Source organism: Typopeltis vanoorti, chromosome 21 (assembly GCF_054136105.1).
Source record: "Typopeltis vanoorti isolate ZY-2024b chromosome 21, IOZ_Tvanoo_1.0, whole genome shotgun sequence".
In the NCBI taxonomy this organism is placed as follows: Eukaryota; Metazoa; Arthropoda; class Arachnida; order Uropygi; family Thelyphonidae; genus Typopeltis; species Typopeltis vanoorti.
This window is the reverse complement of record NC_143569.1, coordinates 54,974,325-54,996,632: the sequence shown is the minus strand read 5'-3', so window position 1 is coordinate 54,996,632 and position 22,308 is coordinate 54,974,325. Positions and strand designations below refer to the sequence as shown.

Here is a 22,308-nt window from a genome sequence, read left to right as displayed (position 1 = left end):
TTCAACACATACAATCATATGTATAATCCTAGATCTAATTAACACATTAGTTAACCCTATATTATTCTGAATACACTATATGCTGTAGCATCTGGACATATGTGATCAACTCACTCTATTTAACTATTTAAAACTATGTAGATTATATTATCCTTTCACTGTACTAACACATAACTTTGACATTTAAACTTTCCTATAGGTTACAATACACATGCATGATTTTTCAAGACACATAATTACTTATATAATATTAACAAGCATACTTTCATTATAATCAGTCAGGCACTAAAGTCCTAGTATAACTTTTCTTAGTCTCTTCAACAGTTCAGTAATAGAATAATGATAACAATTACAGACGATTTTCAATTAACATGAGATTTTTCCAGTACCTTTTTCTCTTGAGTTTTCTATATTGGCCTCTACCTTTATCCGATTGTACTATCCTGGTATGATATCTCCTATAATCTGTCACTCCTAAGTTCTTTTGGCAATAAACTGTGTTTACGCGATCTTAACCTTTCGTACTTGAATTAAGGACACTTTTAGAATCATCTATACAATGGCTGTGAAACTCACCACGTGGACACCGACTTCTTTACAGATTTCCCTTTCTCGTAGTTGTCACTGGACGATGAAGCACATAGATAATACTTTCTTTCCTTAGCTAAATGGCATTCCTCGTTTCTTGCCATAGGAAATACAGAATCGAAATCCCGCTCACTATTGTTTTCTTGTTGTGATGACGGAGATAACTCCAATCCCGCCACTCAGAAAAACCACGCGAAACCTATACGAAGGAGTTCATGAAGAAACTATCCACGAAAAAGCCTCGTTGGGGGGGGGGGGGGGTTCTAACCCTTTTATACCTTGACTCCTAACGGCACCCTCTTTAATTTGTTTTCTCTGCCCCTTACTTGATTCGACTTTTTTTTTGATTCGTGTTTTTTTGCCAAACATCCTTTGGTCGGCGAGCCCGTATCGATGTCTCAAATCCGGGAATTGACCCTGAGCGATAATCTATTGTTTTTCTTTTGCTAGCCTCTAAATCAACCCCCCCTTCCAAATTTTTAAGAATTTACTTAATATTTTAATCTCTAGCCTCTCACATACAATTTCTTATTACTAATCTTTTCTGTTTTACTTAGCTAATTGTTTTATAACACAACTGTAATATTTTCCTTCTTTTAATAATTCTGTAATATTTCAACACTTTTTTTTTGTTATATATTTTACTTGGATGCAAGAATATTTTTCTTTCCTTTAAATAATTCATCTATTAGCTTTTATACAGGGGTTTTATTTTATTTTTTTCTTCATGTTACACCATGATGGCTGGGAATTCTACATTCTTAAGGTATCAGGGTGTAACAATAGGGTCGGTGAGATGGATAGGTGGTGGTTGATGGAGAGATATCAGAGAGTAGTTTATTCAGGAGTAGAGTCCAAAAGACGGCCTGTGACTAGTTGTGGGCTGCAGGGTTCTGTTCTTGGACCACTACTATTTTATTTGTTCATTAACAATATAGGAAAGGATCTGAGAGGAACTGTTCATTTGTTTGCTGATGATGAAAAGTTGGGTAGAGCAATAGTGAATGTACATGGTCAAAATTTTGCAGGATGATTTGGATAGATTGGAGGACTGGGCTAAGGAGAATGGATGTCAATTTAATGTGGCAAAATGTAAGGTTATGCATTTTGCAGTGAAAAGATTAGCAACAGTATACCACATTGGTGGAACTGTACTCCAGGAGATTGACAAGGTCAGGGATTTGGGAGTGTTGGTGGATAGGGAGTTGAAGTTTAGGGGGAACATTGTAAAAGTGGCTAAATCAGCTCATCAAATCACTTGGTTACGGAACAATACTTTGACGAGCAGAGACAAGCAAGTTATTGTTCCTCTGTATAGAGCCTTGATAAGACCCCATCTTGACTACTGTGCCCAGATTTGGGCACCAGGGTTTCTTCTTGATGGGGAGGAGGTGGAGTGGATTCAGAGGCGAGTGACCAAGATGATATCAGGTCTATGGAATGAACCTTATGAGAACAGGTGGAAGATATGTGGGTTGCAGATATTGGTTGATAGGCAGAAAAGGGGTGATATGATTGAAACATTCAAATTACTGAAGGGTTTCTATAAGATTAATTCAGAAGATATTTTGAGAACAAGACTGGTGGTGGGGTGGGAGGAGTAGGGGCCATCCATGGAAACTGGGCAAGAGTGTGGTTAGCAAGGATGTTACAGCTAGGTTTTTTACTTGGAGAGTGGTAAATGAGTGGAATAAGCTGCCGAAGTCTGTTGTGGGTGCCATGACTGTGAATGAGTTCAAGGCAAAGTATGATAGATACTGTGTGAATAGTTGTTCTTGATGTTTAGGGTCTCCCTCGATGTGTCTAAGAACTCCTTGGAGTTGCCCATAATAGTAATAATAATTATCTACATTCAGCTCTCAGCACTACAATATTAGAACCAAAAAATAGTTTTTGTCCCAAAAAACAGTTTTTTTGGAACAAAAAACAAGAAGTAAACAAAAATAAGCTAGCACTAAAGAAAGAAAGAAAGAACAAGGTCTAAACATGCCAAGAATATCAGAAATGCTATCTGCTGAAAAAATGATGGGCAAATAAGGTATTTGCCCATCATTTAAGGTATTAAGATGGGCAAATAAGGTATTAAAAGAGAGAAACATCCATACCTCCAAGGAATAAAAAAAAAGTAATAATACAGGCACTAAAATGTAAGTTAAAACATAAACTATGACATAAATACATGGTATAAAATTATAAAAATTACAAATTGTAATTAAGCTTCATTGCACGTAATGCATAAATGTTTTAGGCAAAATAAAAATAAGTGCATATTTTAATCTTTCATAGCATGAGGATCAGTTAATAAACATTAGTTTTGTCATCTAATCACGTGATTCATTACTACAAAACAGTACAGTAATTCTGTCTTTGGAAACTTTGAATCCAGGAGCTGATCTTTCATTTTTCGAAATATAGGTGCATTTTGGCATTTTTTTCCAATATAACCCGGATTCATCAGCATTGAACACCTCATCTTCATTATAAATGTTTATAAACTTTGAGGTTTTTTTTGTTTAATAATATTTCCATCCAAAGGAATTTTCTTTTGAGTGCATCTTCTTTCCAAATCATTAGAGATTGCTTCATTTTTCTCTTAGAAAATTGCATACACAAGCAACGAGCTTTGCACTTGCCGTTGACCCAGCAATAAACACTTTCTCGGATTTTATGTTCATTGTGTTTGATTGTTTGAATTGTTGAATCATTTAAATTCAAAGTCCTTACAACGACTGGATTTTCTCCATTTTTCAACCAATCCATGATTTTAACTTTTTTTTCTTCGAGATGAATTTTCTTTTCAATCTTCATTTTTTCCTTTTCAATGCAATTTGTGGCCATTACTATAAAAAAAATTATTTTACATAAAAAACCATTACATATTAATTATGTATGTATGTAACTCACCAGAAAATAAAGTACTCAGCTTGAGATAACACACTTATGATTTTCAATGCGTTTTCCTGGCAGAAAACGAAGACAATTTTCAACAATAAACACTTTATACAGTATACAACTGACGTACATGCGTGCTAAAGGGTGTTTCCCCTAATATAAATTCGCTACTTATAACTACCTGCACGATACGGGTAGACACAAATTTAACGAAAATAAAATTTGATTTTTAAGTCGTGCGTTGAAAAACATGAAAAGATAAAGGGTTACTACAAGTACTGCGTTATGAGGGTTACCTGTATGTGGATTACAGACTACTGGTTAACAGGGGAAAGAGGGGCAATATGACAGAGTCTATAAACTCCTGAATAGGTGTTATAGGATATCGTCTGATGAAATTTTTCATTATAAAGAAGGGGAGAGAACAACACAAGGGCATCCAAGGAAGTTAAGTTTGTTTGTGCTCAAGAAAGGAATAAGGGCTAGGTTGTTCTCTCACAAAGAAGTGAGTCATTGGTATAGTTTGCCTTTAGAGGTAGTAAGTACATCATTTAGTATGAATGAGTTTAAGGGAAGGTATGACAGCTGGTCTGGGTGATGTACAGTCTCCCTTGAGACCTCGACTCCCTGAAGGGCTCAGTTAACAACAATAAGAACTTGTATTATCTAGGAAACTAGTAAAACTAAGCCTTTAGCAGATGTCCATGCAAACTAATATCAACATGACATGACAGTCTTTCTCTTCTAACCATTAACCCCTGAGCCACTCTCTCTCTGGGTGCAAAAAATACTTAACACTAATGTAAAGGTTAGTGTAAGAACATTTATATCTTATGTGGAACAGCATAAAAGGTAATTTTTAAAATATTTAAAAATAAATTAAAAAAGAAAAAGAAATTGTCTAACACAGAGAGTTGACAGAATCCATTTTTGGATGCTCCCCCTCCTAAAGTGGAGAGAATCCCCCTTTAAGTCACATATGTATCTTAGGGAAAACTTCCTAGAATACTCAAAACTAAAGCAAATATATTTTCTCTTTCCTGTTGTTGTTCTTTCTTAAAGCCATAGTCTAGGGGGGGGAGGGGGGTTAGTCTGCCAAATCTGTAGCAACCAGAAGGAAACATGTTTCTGGAAAGAGAATGAATCATAGAACAGAACTTTCATACAATGTATATATAATGACAGTAATCAAGAAAAAGACAGCAAGCAACAAAGGAATCGTGATAAAGAGGTGGAATATTGTTAAAACCACTCTAACTATGACTATAAATAAATACAACCTTTTCTTTTTCTATAACCGCGTGGATTTTTTTTTTCTTTCTTGCAGGTGAAAACCTAATACTATGATAAAAAGGTACTAATGTGTAATTAATAAAACAGAGATCTGGTATTCAAGCAATATGAGTTTATTGCATAATTCAAAAGGCCTAGTCAGAAGATTGAATTCCAAATGGTTGGAGTAACCACATCTTTAAAAAGAATTATAAAATAATAAAGAAAAATTTTTGCTGAGTATTCCATGTAAGATTTATGGAAGCAGACTTGAGAAACAGATAAGACTATGAAAGAGAAACTTGAATAAACTGAGTTCAGGCCAAACAGGAATTGTAAGTACCAAATTTTTACTTTATGACAAATAGTCAAGAAATCATTGGAATATAAGAAGTATCTGTGCTTCTTTAGATCTGGAAAAAGCATAACTAAAAGAAAAGCAGTTCAAAACACCACTAATTAAATGGTTCGATGAAAGAACAGAATATGAAGAAACAGAACTATGAAAGAACAGAACAGCAAAGAAACAGAACTATGACAAATCAGAACAGAGGAAAAATAAAACATTTATTATTATTATTATTATTTATTATTATTGTCGTATCTCAATATGTTGTATAGATTTTTATACAACATAATCACTGCAGGTTGCCCATTCGGCATAAAAACATCAATGTATAGTTCTACAACATTAAAATGAGCAAGTCCTTCACAGACTCCTCGTGGCGCCTTATTGGTTTTGTCAAAACTTATCCGGATGTAGTTCTAGCAAAAATACAAATAAACTGTATGCCTACATTTCCAAGAATACTAAGCAATTACAGGGGTACTTCTTAAGAACTGAGTGACTTACCAGATTACAGGATTACCAGGAATAGGTACTCTTTCACTCAACACCCCTAATGCAGTTTCTAGTAAGTTTGCAATATAACACTTTTACTTGGTGTCCTTTTGCATGGCATTTGAATTTTTGTTGTGAAAACATCTTAGCAATTGTATCATCAGTTTGCCAGAATAAAAGAGTGATCCATCTTCCACATATTCACTGTAGACATACAATTTATTTGTAAGGTAAGCATTCATATGCATTTATGATCATATCGGCGGGTACTTATCTGCCCATATAATTTACTAGTTAGCTTAGTACTATGACAGAGTTGAATTTAAAATTAATAATTTTATTTTTTAACAGATCTATTATCATGGAATTTTCACTGACACAGAAAAGAAATCAAGTTCTACTGTACCAAGGATATGAATATACCAAGTATAGGGAAAACGAGAGTGGAGTGATTTACTGGAGATGCAGAGTCTACTTTGCCACCAAATGCAAGGCATTCTTGAGGACACAGGAAGAAAATATCATTGGAGAGGTCCCACAACACTGCCATGATTCAATTCTCAAAAAGCACAGGCAAACATTTTAAAGGCTAGGATGAAGCAAGACATGAAGGCAGTTGGTGCAACTCCAAGGAATGTTACGGGAAATATTTTATCAGAAGTGAATAGGGATGTTTTGGAACACTTACCAAAGCAATCCTCACTCGTGCGAAGTCTTTTTAAACATAAAGAAACTACTTATATTCCCAATCCAGCTACAACTGATTTTCCTATCCCAGAGAAGTATGCTGACCTCATTTTGTATGATATAGGAGCTGGTGACCCAGAAAGAATATTGGCAATGATTCATTGGGAATGAGACAGAACATTTGATAAAGCACCTAGCATGTTTTTTCAGCTGTATATATGGCATGCTAGATGAGTGGCAATTCATATCCTCCATGTATTTATTTTCTTTTGCAAAAAAAAAGAATATGGATACATACAACAGAATGTTTACCATATTGCAACAATTGGTGCCCAATATAACACCCCAAAAGATTCTGCTGGACTTTGAAAAAGCATGTATGTCTGCTACTCGTTGCTTTTCCACAAGGAAGTAAAAGGATGCTACTTTCACCTTTGCCAGAGTGTTATTAGGAAGATCAACAGTGTTGGCTTAAAGGAAGTGTGTGAGTCTGATATTGACATGAAGTCCCTACCTGCTCTCTCTTTTGTGCCAATAACATGTAAGAACTGTCTTTGACCAACTAGCTGCCACATTTCCAGATGAGGATAACTACAATGAAGTTCTCACATATTTCTTCTCAACCTACATCGAAGGAGTTGCAGGAAGATCACCTCTCTTTCCAATTAGAATATGGAATCATTTTGAGGCTGCTGCTGAGAGATGTCCTAAGACTACAAGTTGTTGTGAAGGTTTTCACAACGCCTTAAACTCATTGTTGTCACCCAAGCATTTGGAACCTATTAGATGGATTAAGATGAGATATAGCTTGCCAGCGATTATTATTAGCCAATGCCTATACAGGTCGCCCAGAAGTCAGAAAAAAGAGGTATGAGACCCTTAGTAATCAAGTGGCAATAATTGTGCAGGAATATCAAAATCAAGAAGATAAATTGAGGTTTTTATGCTGAATGGCCAACCTGCAGTGATTAATTTTTTATTTATTTATTTTTTTTATATATATTTCTTTTATATTTTGTTTTATATAGATATTTCATTAATAAATAGATACAACACAAATGTTTTATTTTTTCTCCTGTTCTGTAGTGATTAATTATTTTTTTTATATAGATATTTCATTAATAAATAGACACAACACAAATAAATGTTTTTTTTTTCCCTGTTCTTTTTCCTCATTGTTCTGTTTCTTCCGGTTACCAATTAAACATATGGAGCATAAACTATGTACTAATGTATATAAACTATATACATTAGTACATAGTCTATAATTAAGTTGTAAACAACAGTTAAAGCTGAAGGATATACAGGAAGATTGAATGACATAAAATCAATCATAAGAAAGGACACACACACATCTATATTTTATTATTATTACATGACACCTCCAGGGAATGTCCAAAGACGCATCACAGGAGGACATCTACATGGTTCATATTAAGAAGGAAAGTGGCATTAAATCTAATATCAAAATTGGATATATTAAACTTAGCACTACTTTATACAAATAACGTTACACTCCTGAATAAATATATCACGTCTTCAAGACTACCTAAATTGAATAAATGCTGTAACAGTTTGGTAGGAAAACCAGCAATAAAAAACTATGAAAACATAGAAAAAAAATTGGATCTGATTTTTGATCATTAGCAGAATCACGTTAAAAATGAAGATACCAAAATGGAACACATTGTTTGCATTACAAAAGTGTCAACAGAAAAAAATCTAAAATACACAGAATGGAAGGGAAAAGATTAGTAAAAGAAATGTTTGATTTCAGGATAGCAAGAAAATGGCTCAGAAGATCTAGATGGACTAATAAATTAGTAGTGCCTTAGCAAGCTGCCAATATTGGAGACATGAGAAATAACAGATTTTGGAATCTGTTATTTCCAAATTAAATTATGTAGTACTATTATAATATTCTGTTTATTCCATGAGGACACATACAATAGATTTACAATGATATTTGTCTAATACAAATGTTACTAATATACTCAGCTAAACCACTGCAAGCAGACTGTATTCAGAGGGCTATAAATAATGTGAATCTTTCATTGTCTCATCACTAACTAGAAAATACATTATGTTATGGGAGAAAAACAGGGCAACAAAATTCAAATAATTAAAAGCAATGATTACTTGCCTACAATTACTTCATCTTTTGTAGCTTGACCCAACAGTGCTTCTTTATATCTTATTAAACTCTCATCATCTTGATCTATCTCAATTATTTCTTTTAAGCTCTTTTCAGGTGGAGGTTTATAATTAACATCTTCTTCATCTTCGGGTACAGGTTGCTCAACCTCTGGTTCATCAGCCATTTCCTGAAATTAAAACATGAAGTTTGTATAATGAACAAACTGTGCATAAGATAAATGATACTTTAATTATTTTTAATAGAAAGATTTCTTTCTTTCTTTATTGAATTAAAAAATCTGTTAATGCTATCAAAATGCAGATTTTTATTTTGAAATTTCCAGCTGTCCTAATAAACTATTAGGACAACCAGACTCTATAAGAATCAACATTTCAAGAAAGGAAATTGAAAAGGCTCAGAATGGTTGGTTGCATTAGAACAACAGAGACAGCAAATGAATTCGATACAATGGAACAGATTTTTCAGCCAAATTTTATCAAAAAAGGAGATTATAACCTGGAAATTCTCTAACATAGTATATCAAAGTGAACATAAGCATCTGTCACTTTTTAAAGAAAAGTGCATAATTCAGGGTAAAATGAAATTTTACTTTCGAAGTAGAGTTTCATTTTACTTTTGCTAGAAGGAATTGAAATTTGAGTTTGTTAGGGAAAGTAAGTATGGTTTTGCAAGCTAGATGTGGAAATGAACAACACTGAGAAACATGTATATTGATGAAATGAATCTGAAATTTGCTCTATCTTTTATTTTCACTCTAAACATCAACTAAACAGCAACTCCCTATCCAAAACCTTGGTCTAATCAGTTTCCTGCAGTTCAGTTGAATCAGTACAGAACAGAGATTGTGATCTCTTCTTCCCATCACCTTACACTTAGTCACGGTAAATTGGCAGTCATTCACCTTTGCCCATACTGCTAGTCTATTTAAGTCATCCTGCAGAATCTCTACATCACCTTCACTGATTATTGCTCTTCTCAGTCTTGCATCATCAGTAAACTACCGATTTCTTGTCAAATAATTTCCTACATCACTGATGTAGGAAATGATTTGACAGAGGACCGAGCCCTGTGGTAAACTACTAGTCACCTACTCTCTGCTGGACTCAACTCCTAGGATATCTATACATCAGCCACCCTCTAATCCAAATCACCAGATTCATATCCATCCCCATTTGCTCCAATTTATGCAACAGAATTCCATGCAATATCCTGTCAAATGCCTTGACAAAGTTCAGCAGTATCACTGGGTTGCAATTTCCTTTATCCAACTCCATTGTCATTTTATTATAAAAAGTAAGCAAATTACTATGGCAAAAGTAACTATGTCGCCTCTTCCTGGTGTCAGATGTGACATTGACTATTGAAAGAATAGAGGTAGGTGAATTGGAGGTGCTTTTGATATTGCAGAAGTACAGTGCCAACACATTCATGGGATGTGATGGCATATCAGCCTGTATATTATGAGAATGCACAAGAGAATTGACACCTCCTCTGACCAAATGTTTAATTTGAGCCTTAGTTCTGAGAATGCAACAACAGAAATGTTAATCACAACTGTTTTATAAATCTAAAGAGGCCTCAGAAATGCTCCATACCTTCACACAACACAACAAAAAACCAAGGTTACTTTAATCCTACATTATGTTTGGCCTGCATTCATCAAAAATCTAATAACCAAGGAACTGGAATATGACATACTTAATGCCACAGAACATGACAGCAACTAGTGTTGTTCGAATGCTTGCACATTAGTTAATACAATTTTTTTTTTTTTTTGGTCACTGTTTATGCGTACTAGCATTGAAGTTCTTATAACTGATAACATAAGTCCAACAACTTACAAAACTTGTTGGTTCATGCTATTTATTAAAATAAATCTGTTTCTGTTTAGAAACACATGGTGTCCATACTGAAAATTAAATGAAGATTTGTTAAACCACAGAAATATTCATGTTCAACTCAGCTACCATATTCAATGATACTCTCTGCACAATGAAAGGCTGTTTTAAGGAGGACCTCCTGTTATCTGGAAGTCAAACAAAAAAGAAAAAAAAAAAACCTTCGCAAACAAAGGCAGCTCCAAGACAGAAGCTGAAAATTATAGGCTAATCAGTACCTCAGAAGTGGTAGGTAAGATATTTAGGAAGTTGGTAAAAGGCAAAATTCAGGATTCGCAGAGAGGAATACGATACATTATAAAAGTATCATATTCGTGTCCACCCAGTCCTGAATTGTTGCTGGTATCCTAAATAAATTTCATCTTGCAGTCACAAGCAAACCCATTAGCCATATCAGGTTTCTTTTTCCTTTTCCAAAAGATAAAGTGCAAACCACTCTTGCTACCTGAATCTAAGTATCAGATTCCAATTTATCCTATTTCAAGCAAACTGGTCACTCTGCTGCAAAACTTATTTCTGAACACCAATCCTATACTGAACTCAGTGGCGTAGCTAGAGCTCATGCTACCCGGGGCGGTCCCTGAGTTTGCTGCCCCTCACAATACACACCAAAAATACTACAAAAAGTCAAAACGACGTATATGGAAATAAATTAAAACACTATATTTATTTTTGAAGTAAAACTTTAATTTCAACATTCTAAAATGTTATTTTTCTTGCTTTTCTGTTATCAAAATCATCGATTGCATTGGCAAAGTCTATTTCATAGTAATATAGGTAATTCTTAATCAATTTTATTTAGAAAAACTCTCACAACTAGCAAGTCTTACAGCAATTGAGGAAAATTCACAGTAGTATTACAATATTTGGGAATGAGTTCTCAAGACTGTATTTTAGAATTAACTGCAAAAGTTCAAAAAGGTTCAAAGTGCCGCCCGGGACAGGACTGCACCCTCTGCTCCTCCCTAGCTTTGCCTCTGACTGAACTAAATAACTGTCTTAGATAAGTCCAGCCTTGCAGAACATGAAATTAATAACATTAGCCACAGAATCCTTAGGGATAACACTAATCTTCTACATAAAAGGAGTTACAAATTTGAACATCTGTTAGAAGAAATTGCAGAAGTTCTTAATCATCCAAATCTCAATGACAGACTTTCTATGCTAAAGTAGTGTGAAACTTTTTATTTTTTTTTATTTTTTTTTTTATTTTTTTTTTTAAATATCTAGAGTCCTAATAGTGGGGGGAAAAAAAAAAAAAAATCTGGTGTTTATGAAAAGATATACCATTCTTCATGCACTTACACTATTTTTGAATTTTCTATTATTCATTCCTTAACACATAATGGGTTTATCACACACAAATCGGAATATCTTGTCTAATTTATACTTTCAGTTAAACTTCTTTACGGTGGACATAAACACAGTAAAACTGTGTTTCAGTTAAACTACTTCTACTTATTTTCACTGTTTCTGCTCTGTCTCTTCTGCAGTTATTTTCATGCAGAATGTTCAGTTGAACTGGCTGATACTATTTTTCCACTTTCCCTCAAACACATGAGCAGCTGATGCAGCATGAGTCAACATCCATTCACTGTTATAACATATATTATATATAATGTATAATATATATCAGCCTGTTATATTACAATATAAACTCATGGGTAGGTAACTCAATGTCTTCTCAAATTTACTTTTCCTCTTTCTGAATATTTATAAGGGCACTAATATGCACTGTATACCATAAAATGATTTTAAATTAAACTGAAAATATATAAGAGAAGAGCAAGACAAATTACAACAGTACCCAACTCATAACCTTTTATTTTATGTAAACAATATTTTGTAACATAAACACTAGTTATCGGATAAAAAAGTTGTAAGCCACGTTGATTCGGTTATTAGAAGTCATCCATATTGGTTAAAAGTTTGATTTTCAGTTGTATGCTGTGATACTAGTCTGTTAGCAGCTTACCATAAAAGGATACATACCTCAATCAACTAAAAATCTATGGTCTGGCTTTCATACAGTCATAACAGAATTTACAATCCTAAAATCAGAGGGTTGTAAAGTAAGTGGTGTAAAGAAGGGGATTGATAGTAAAGCTAAGGAAGCCAAAAGAATTCCCAAAAAATCATTTTGCCATATGGGAAGTAAGAGCTTTGAAGAATGATTACAAAAAGATAAAACTTGCATCATCATCATCGGCTCAACAGCCCTGTGGGTCCTGGCCTTCAGAAACTTCTGCCGGCCTTTCTTATTGCCGAGGTCTTCCAATTTTTGACTCCCAGAGCATTGATCCAATTTTCAAATCCTTATAGCATTTGCCACTTTTGTCATTTAGTACATCTAGCAGTTATCATTTCCTCAAACTTTTTCTTATATCTTCCTATTCCTTCCCTCCTCTTTGTGGCGTTGAGGATTTTCTATTCACTTAACCACTACCATATCGAGGATAAGGTAGTTAGCCCTATGTCTCCTGGTGTGTCCTATGTTTATAGATGCATGTGTTCTCGGGGTGGTTTGACTGTCCTGGGGGGGGGGATGAAAAATGAGTTTCTGGGTGAAAAAACTCCCCACCTCTGTAAGAGACCGGCTAACTCACCTTTAGTCAAGACCAGATAAAGCTTCCTCACGTAACTGACAGTAATCAAACCCAGGTGTTTCCAACCAAAGGCGCTTCGCCTATACTGACTGAACTATGGAGACTTCCCAAACTTTATGACAAGGTAACGTTTTCCAAGCCAGGATCATTAACCCAAACCCCAGAAATCCAGGAGGACTAATGTTTTCTGTTAGGGTAGTCTCCCTTAGCTAACTGGTCCCAATTTGAAAGTGATAGGAACTAACTTTTTTTGCCCTTGCATAACTTAGCTATAAAAGTGTTGTCCAGGAACTACGAAGAGGATGTATGCATTAGATTTGGTAGGAATAAACAGCATTTCCCAAGTTTTAATAGTATGCATCTGTCAGCAAAATATACCCGTCAGACTATATATTACCTCTTTGACTACCAAAAGATAAATTTAATGAAAGGCGACACAAGAAGTTACTAAGATGTTTTTTATATATATATATATATATATATATATATATATATATATATATATATATGGCTCCTACCCATGAAAGGTTTTTGTAAACCTATAGAACATTCATATTGCGGGTGGGCCAAGGATTTTTTCTACTTTATTATTATTATTATTTTTTTTTTTTGTATTTCATTTTCAAAAGATCAAATGTTCTATACATTTGATCATGTTCTATAGATCAAACATTGAGCTATTTGAAGTCACTTTAGGCTTCCACCAAATAAGCAAGACTGTGGTCTCATACTGGGCAATGAAAGTCATCTTCAACCTATAAAGTCAACATGAGATTAAAATCTGCAGCCTATTGATTTGAGAGTGGATATGCTAACCACTCAGCCAATCTGGCTAGTGATTTGAGTGTCACATCAAATAACTATGATATCTCAACCTAGATGATAATCTAGGTTGATATATCACAGTTACTGATGTGACAGTTTGATGGGAAAATATAAATAAGCAACAAGGAGATTTCAATCATGAAATATCAATGTACATAAAGACATAGAATTTAAAGACATTGTATTGGATGCAATATTGGCCTGAGTTTACAGGTTTAAAGCAAACCAGCCATGATGCAGCTATGCATCATCATGCAAATCCCAAGTACGGGCAAATAGGTAAGGTTGAATGAAGGGCTAGCAACTCATCCTTGTTAAAAAAAGTGATTTGCTATGAAAATCAGGACAACAGAAAAATCTGACCAAAAATAACCTTAAATGAATATAAAATCATTAATAATGACATACCCTAGGTAAAGCTCTTATGGAGAAGAACTGGACACTGGAAGAAGGAAACAATGACACACACACACACACACACACACACACACACACACACACACACACACACAGAGAGAGAGAGAGAGAGGAGATCTGTGGTTGAGGTCCTATGCTCCCTATGAAGCGAAGAGAAATAAGTAAGTTAAAGGTAACTAGGAGAAATATTAGTGTCCTTAACCAGACTGCCAATACTAGCAAAAGCACCAAGGGAGTGGAAAGACGGCAAAATAAGTTCATTACACAAAAGAGGCTCCAAGACTGAGGTAGCTAATTAGAGACCAATTACTATATCAGGAGGGAGTGGTGGTGAAGGTATTGAAAAGGTTGGTTGAGAGCAAAATTCATGAATTTGTGGATGGGAATATGATACTTTCTACAGGATAGCATAGTAATTCGTCACTTTTGATGAAGGAACAGATGAGCTGGACAAAGAAAATGGCTATGCCACCATAGTAAAATGTATGAAAAAAACTTAGACAACTGGGAAATATAGCATGGAAAGAGTGAGTGGAAAGGAGACAGATGCTGCTTAAACACTGATCATGAGCTATCCAACATCAGAAATGTAGTTATATTTAAGTGTTAGAATGGTTGGTGAGGGCTAGTATTCAGAATTAAGCTGATAACAGCAGTATTCTTTGATTGTCAGCATCAGTTTATTAAAGGGAGGTCATATTTTAGAATGCTACTTATGAACTGCAAGGTGACAAATTCAGTCGATAAGGGAGATGTGCAAACAGTGATATACTTAGATTTTTCACGTGCCTTTGATCGACAGTCACATGAACAGCTAGTAACTAAATTGGAATGGATGGGATTGAATAGGTGATTGCTTTCAGAAAAGTAACAATGGGTTGTTAATTGAGGAGTTTGACCATTACTGTTTCAATGTACACTAACAATATTGGGATAGGCATAACTGGAGATATGCATATGTTTGCCAACAATGCAAAATTGGGAAGAATCATGAGGAGTAGAGCACAATTTTTTTGGTCTTGCAAGAGCTCTAAATAGATGAGTGAGGTAGTGTGAGTGGACAAGTGAGTGGATCTACCATTTTAATTTTGCAAAATGTAAGATCTTGAAATTTTGTAGGCAAAAGATGCGATAAAAAGGATACAAGTTATTAACACTGAAATTTGAATAAGGTGGAGGAGGTGACAGATCAAGTTTTTGTTAACCACTACAACCAGAAGTTCAGTCATTATGCCGCTAAAATTTTATGACACAATCACAAAGATTATGGTAATGATAAGAAGAAGGGAACATAATATATAAAAGCAGAGAGGTTATGGTTCCCTTGTATAATGCCGTATTGATGTTGTATGGAATGCTATGCAGTGATATGGTCACTCACCAGTTTTCAAGGATATCTTGGAGAAGGTCCAAAGAAGATTAAGTTTGTGTCAAGACCCTGCAATGTGGGGCAAGAAGAGAGATTGAGAGAATGCAATTTGCAAAGCTTCATGAATAAAAAGAAAGCGAATGATTGACATATAAGTTGGTGAGGGTTGTTACCACATTAATCTGGATTTTTCATAGAATAGAGAAAGATAAAGGTAGAACAAGAGACTATCCCTGGAAGCTGTATAAGAAGGGTGTGAGCAAGGGGATGAGAAGCAGGTTCTTTGCAAGGAGAGTAGTTGGTGAGTGAAATGCATTTCCTGTGAGTGCAGAAACTGCAAATGTGTTCAAGGCATGTTCAATGATCTTTGTTAACGTGGGGACCTCTGCAATGTTTTTTTGACTCCATGAAGGTCTCATGCTAATAATAATTTTAAAGCTCTACCTGTTATCTATTGAAAAACTTCTTTTGAATCAATCTTATATAGAATCCCTTTAATAAGAATTTACATACATACAAACATATATAATATTTTATTTATATATATATATATATATATATATATATATATATATATATATAATATTTTATATTCTTCTTATGGTGCTATCTTCCATCGAAGGTCAGTGACCATCTTGGTGAACAAACTGTGTTCTTGTGGTAATTGGAGCAGTTGTGCGCTGCTCTTTCCTGTCCACGTCTTGATGTTGTCAAACCATGATATTCTTTTTCTTCCTCTAGTTCCTTTGCCATCAATTCTTCCTACCAAAATAGTTTGTAGAAGTTGGTATTTGCTGTTTCTCATGATATGGCCAAGATATGATGTTTTACGTTTCTTGATTATTTGTACAAGATCTTTAGCTTTGCCAATGGATTTTAAGACATCTTCATTGATAATTTTTCTGTCCATGATGTCTTTAGCATTCTTCTATATAGCCACATCTCAAAGGCTTAAATTTTCTCGATGGTTGTCGCCTTTAATGTCCACGTTTCAACTCCATAGAGCAGAATAGACTACACGTAGCATTTCAGCATTCGGCATCTGACTTCCATGTTTAGGTCTTTATTGCAGAATAATGTTCTCATTTTCATGAAGGACTGCCATGCAACTTCAATCCTTGTCTTTATATCTATTTCAGGATCCCACCTTTCATTAAGCCAGCAACCAAGATATTTATATCTTGACACTTGATCAATATTTATTCCCATTGAGTGTCAGTTTCAATGATGAGGCTAGATGTTTGCTGATGACCATGTATTTTGTCTTGTTAATGTTTATATTTATTCCCATTCTTTGGCTTTCTATGTATACTCTGTCAATGAGTTTTTGGATATCCATAATGTTATTAATTAGCACGGTGGCACCTGCATATCGTAGGTTGTTAACAATCTTTCCATTTATTGCGATTCCCTCTGGACATTCTTCCAATGCCTTTTTAAAGATTACCTCTGCTTATATATTGAACAAGAGTGGTGAGAGCACACATCCTTGTCTCACTCTTTTGATGTTAAGATCACTGGTGGTAATGTTGTCTAATTGAATGGTAGCTGACTGATTCCAATACAGATTTCTTATTAGTCTTATGTCTTGTCTGTGTAGCCCTATTTGTTAAAGGACTTCTATTAAGTTAGTGTCTGAATTTGTCGAATGCTTTTTAAAAATCTATGAAACACATAAAGACAGATTTCTGTTTTTCTATGCATTTTTGTATCAATATTTGGGCACAGAAAAGGGCCTCTCTAGTACCAAAACCATTTCGAAAGCTGAATTGTGTTTCACCAAGAGTTTCTTCACTTTTTCTATAAATATGATTCTGAATTACTTTCAAAAATATTTTTAATGTTTGGCTCAATAGACTAATAAGTTGGAGGTCACCACAGGAATTCGCTTTGGGTTTCTTTGGGATAGTGATAAATGTAGATTTGAGCCAATCTGATGGAAATTCATCACTTTCATATATTTTATTAAATAGTTTTTCAAGAAGTTTGATGTTATCTGGTTCTATTAATTTTACAAATTCTGTTTACACACCATCTGGTCCACTGGCTTTTCCTGTTTTACTTGATCTTATAGCATTCTCTATTTCACATTTCATGATTGCTGATCCTTGAATGTTATCTTTTATATTTATAGGCTTCTGTCTAGTATCATTGAAAAGTTCTGTTACATATTTTATCCAAATCTGTGCTTTATTCTCTTCTTCTAGAACTATTTTTCCACTTTTGTCTTCTCTTAAAGACACTGTTTGCTTTTTTTTTGAGTTTTCTGGAAATTTCGTTGATTTTCTTATACAGATTGAAATGATCATGTTTCTTGTGAAGCAGTTCAATCTCAGTACATAAATTTTTCATCCAATTTTCCTTGGCTTCTTTTATTTTTTTCTTGATGATATGTGTTTCTGTATATGTCTTTGTATATTCTTCTTGTATCAATAAGAGAGAGAGAGAGAGAATCTCATTTGTCATCCATTCCTGTTTTTTTACATTATTCACATAACCTACTTCTTCAATACTTGTTACGATGATATTCTTTAAGCTATTCTAAAGAGATTCCACTCTTTTATTTTCTTCTATGTTAATCTGTTGTAATCGCAGGTTAAGCTGTGACTTGGCACTTTTCTTTATCTTTAGTTCTTTTAGTTTTTTCTAAATCAATTTTCTTTTTCTTCTTTTGTGATTTTTTAGCTGATTTTAATCTAATACGTATTTCTGCAACTATGGGATTATGGTCTGATGAGATATCTGCTCCAGGATAAGTCTTTGTACTCTTTATACTACTGTGGAATCTTTTATTTATCAGTACATAATCAATTTGATTTCTGATAATGTTATATCGGTTATCTTGAGGCGATTTCCAAGTGTACAGTCTTCTGGGCAGAAGTTTAAACCAGGTATTTGCTATTGTTAGATCTTTTTCCTGACAGAACTGGATTAGGTGATCTCCTCTGTCATTTATGGTGCCTAAGCCATGTTCACCAACAATTCCTCCATTACCCCCTCTGCCCACTTTTGTATTGGAGTCACCCATCACTATGTTTATATCATGTTTCTTTGTTAGGTTTTTAATCTCTTTTAGGTGTTCATAAAACTCTTCAACATCTTCTTCACTTTTGTCAGCTGTGGGTGCATAAGCTTGGATGATATCTATGTTAATGGGGTTTCCCTTAAGTTGTAACAGCATTGTCTCACAAGTAACATCTTGTCTCTCAAATTTCAGAAAATGGAATCCAATTTATTACTGATTTATTGATTTCTTCATCTACTATTACAGCTACACTATGTCGATGTTTGTTCTCATCATTCCCAGAGTAATACATTGTCGTATTATCTTGTTGACACTTTCCAGATCCTGGCCATCTTGTCTTACAAATTCCCAAAATCCGGATGCCCAGCCTCTTCATTTCTCTTGTGGCATTTCTTAATTTGCCGGCTTCATACAGAGTTCTACATTCCAAGTTGCGATTTTAAAAGAGGACACCATTTTGAGCCCGGAGATTCTTCACACCCCCTGTCCCATTTAAGGGACGCCGGGAACTCAGGGCCAATTGTAAGAGTTTGCTCGCCATGGTGGTTGTTCTGGAGATAAGGTAGAGCAGTAGTTTTTCCATTTGCTTTCTGCTCTGCAATATTACAGATGTACACAACATAATCATATTGCCATCTGCAAATCTCTGATCAAGCTTTTCCTTTATCATTTGGCTTCAACCTTGTGTCAGTACTGACAATGCTGCTTCCCACTGTCAGGGGCAGTGGTCCTAGCAGGTGTTTATTTAATGGCGGCATTACTCGCCATGTCACCGAGTTGTCACTGAGCTTTGTAGGGTTTTAAGTGAGACAGAGTTGCCACTTCTGCTCCCCCATGCCCTGATAGCTCAGCCGCTGTTGGTCTACAGCTGCTTATTCGCCAGATTGCTCTGCTTATACACAGCTAGTCTCCATATCTGAAGGCTGTTCCCCGATCCACCACCTGGGGGATGCACCTGGTAGTAGTCAACTCTGCCCCAGAAATATTTTATATAGAATCCCTTTAATAACATGTTTTTACCATATCCTGTTTTCTGCTTATCAGTCATATTTTTCAGACCACACTTTTATTCCATCTCCATGGTCATGTGCCTCTGGATTCTCTCCATTTCCTAACCGCTAAAAAAACCCAGGCAACCAAACCTGTGCATAGTAGTCAACACTATGGTTCTATTACTCTTGTAAAAACAGATAGCCTCTATCTCTATTTGTCAATGTTCTTCAACAATCAAGTAATAATCCTTTAAGCTGTTTCTCAACTTTGGCAATATACCTTCTGAATTTTAATTCACTGTTTCCACCTCCAAATCCCTAGTATCATCAGTTTCCTGCAAACCATTTCTGTCATTTGTAATACATAGAATGTATTCCCCCCCCCCCAAGAATGCTAATCTTATAAGATTATGCAAATCTTATAAATAAAGCTTTTTAGTGGCCAATAAAGTTATGTAAATAATATGTTTGTGTCAGGATAAACTGGAATGTTATCAAAAATGAGATAGGATGAGATTTTTATTTATTTATTTTTTTTTTGTGGGTAGGCAGGCCTGAGTTTTTCTGAGCATTGAAATTTACTAAATTATCTTCACTTCATTTGAAGATGTTGAGGACATTAGTGTTCAAGTCACTGGTCATGGAAGATCTTGAGGTATCTAACATTAGGGCACCACAAGATTTATTGAATAAGGAAGAGGAACGAAGAGCTGTCATATTCACAGCTTTGCTGATAACAGCAAAGCTGTGAATATGATTTGAAGTCAGAGAAAGGAAGTCATTGATATAAAGGAGGAAGAGCATGGCCAAGGGCAGAACCTTGAAACAGTCCAGCATCATCAAATTCCTGACATGATATATCCTCAAAGAGTGTACAGGATATGCTACTACTACATGAAAAAACTTACATCATTACTAACTTCCTATCTACATTTTTCTTCAAATCAATCTGTTACCTGTCAAGACTCCAACATTATCAGATCTTATATTTCTATCTTTTAAGGCACTTTTTTACTGTATCAATCCACCTACATCTTGGTCTTCTTCTGGGTCATTTTCCTGCCAACCTGGCAGAGAACACTTGTTTATCTAATCTTTCATCTCCCATTCTGTTTAAGTATCCATACCACCTGAGATTAACTCTGCTAACACATTCTTGGATGCCAACAATGTCAAGTTCTTTCCTAATATTCTCGTTTTTAATATGATATTGCAACTGATGCCATAAATCTTTCTCAGGACTCTCACATCTGTGGTCTCTAGTCTTTGGCAAAGTGTTTTATTTCTCATCCAGCTCTCAGATCCACAAGTTAAAATTGGTTTGAACACTGTCTTGTATATAGCCAAGTTAGTGTTTCGACTAATTTCCCTCTTATTCCATACACCCATTCAGTTAACTCCCAACCATACCAGTTTTGTTGATTCTGTTGTCTAATTCCATATTTAATTTACTATCTTCACAAAAAATTGTGCCTAGGTAGCTGAAATGTTTTACTTGTTCTATAGGTTCTTCATTCAAAATCCAGTTGATATTTTCAATGTTCCTGCTTATTTTCATTGAGTTTGGCTTTTTAATGCTGACCTTTATACCATATCTATTACTAAAGTTATTCACTTTAGTCAGGGAATCTTGCAGACTTGTACCAGATTTGTATAACATAATTTACATAAAGTAAACTGTGATTAACATCCCCAATTTTGATATCAGGTTTAATACCACTTTCTTTCCTAATGTGATCCATATAGATAACGAATAACAAAGGGAATAATGTAAATTCTTGTCTGACACCAGATTTAACATCAATCTGTCTTCCTGTACTTCTTTCAATTCTTACTACTGACTTACAACCCAAATAAAGACTAAGTATTGCTTGATATAATGTCCCATTGACACCATACAACTGTAGCATTTTGAGTAGCTACTCTCTTTGCACTTTGTCATATGCCTTTTCCAGATCTACAAAACTTAAATACAGATCTCTGTTATATTCCCATGATTTCTCAACTATTTGTAGTAAAGTGAAAATCTGATCCTGACAGCCTCTATCTGGCTTGAATCTAGATTGTTTTCACCAAATCCAAGAGGTATTTGCCTCTATTATTATTATTAGCTTTGCTCTTTTCTCCAAATTTTCTGAAAATATTTTTGTATGCCTTGACAATCATTTTCTACTCTATTTAGATTCCTAACAAGGATCAACTTTTCCTTTTTCATTGTGTTAGTTGCTTTCTCTAAAGCCTCAAAAAATTCCTCCACTTCTACCTTTGTGGCACCATAGGCTCAAATAAGTTCCAGTTCCCCATTCTGATATTTGCCCATGCCACCCCACCTTGATACTACCTGCCATTCAAGAAGATTATTCTCGTATTTAGTGTTGAATACCATAGTTACTCCTTTTCCCTGATTATAACATTTTGTATTTATTGCTTAGAAAGATCTTGCCAGTTTGTCTTTTTTGTTTCAGTTGCCCCTATTATTATGTCGATCTGGTACGTATCCAATTCCTCAGCCAGCTCCATTTCTTTGTCATTCAGTCTTCGTATGTTGATAGTACCGATCTTGAATTCTGGTGATGTTAAATGGGAGATGTGTTTCAGTAGCTGACTTTTTTGCTGTTCACCCTGGTTCAATGCCAAAAACAACGAGGTCTTGTTTAACTAGGCGACACCCCAGCTGGCATGAAATTCTGTCATGTATCATTTTGCATTGTGGTCTAAACCAATAAAGTTAGATTCTG

General features: G+C 34.8%; 1 protein-coding gene across 1 annotated transcript in view; it reads right to left on the bottom strand.

The window, feature by feature from the left end:
• The window catches only part of LOC150094863 (rho GDP-dissociation inhibitor 2-like), a 68,191-nt gene that overhangs the window by 24,521 nt on the left and 21,362 nt on the right, over positions 1–22,308 (bottom strand). The window contains exon 2 of the mRNA XM_090411270.1: positions 8,424–8,604. Within this exon, the coding sequence (XP_090267396.1) occupies positions 8,424–8,601 (178 nt within the window). The 5' untranslated portion in view covers positions 8,602–8,604. The remainder of the gene's footprint in view (positions 1–8,423; positions 8,605–22,308) is intronic.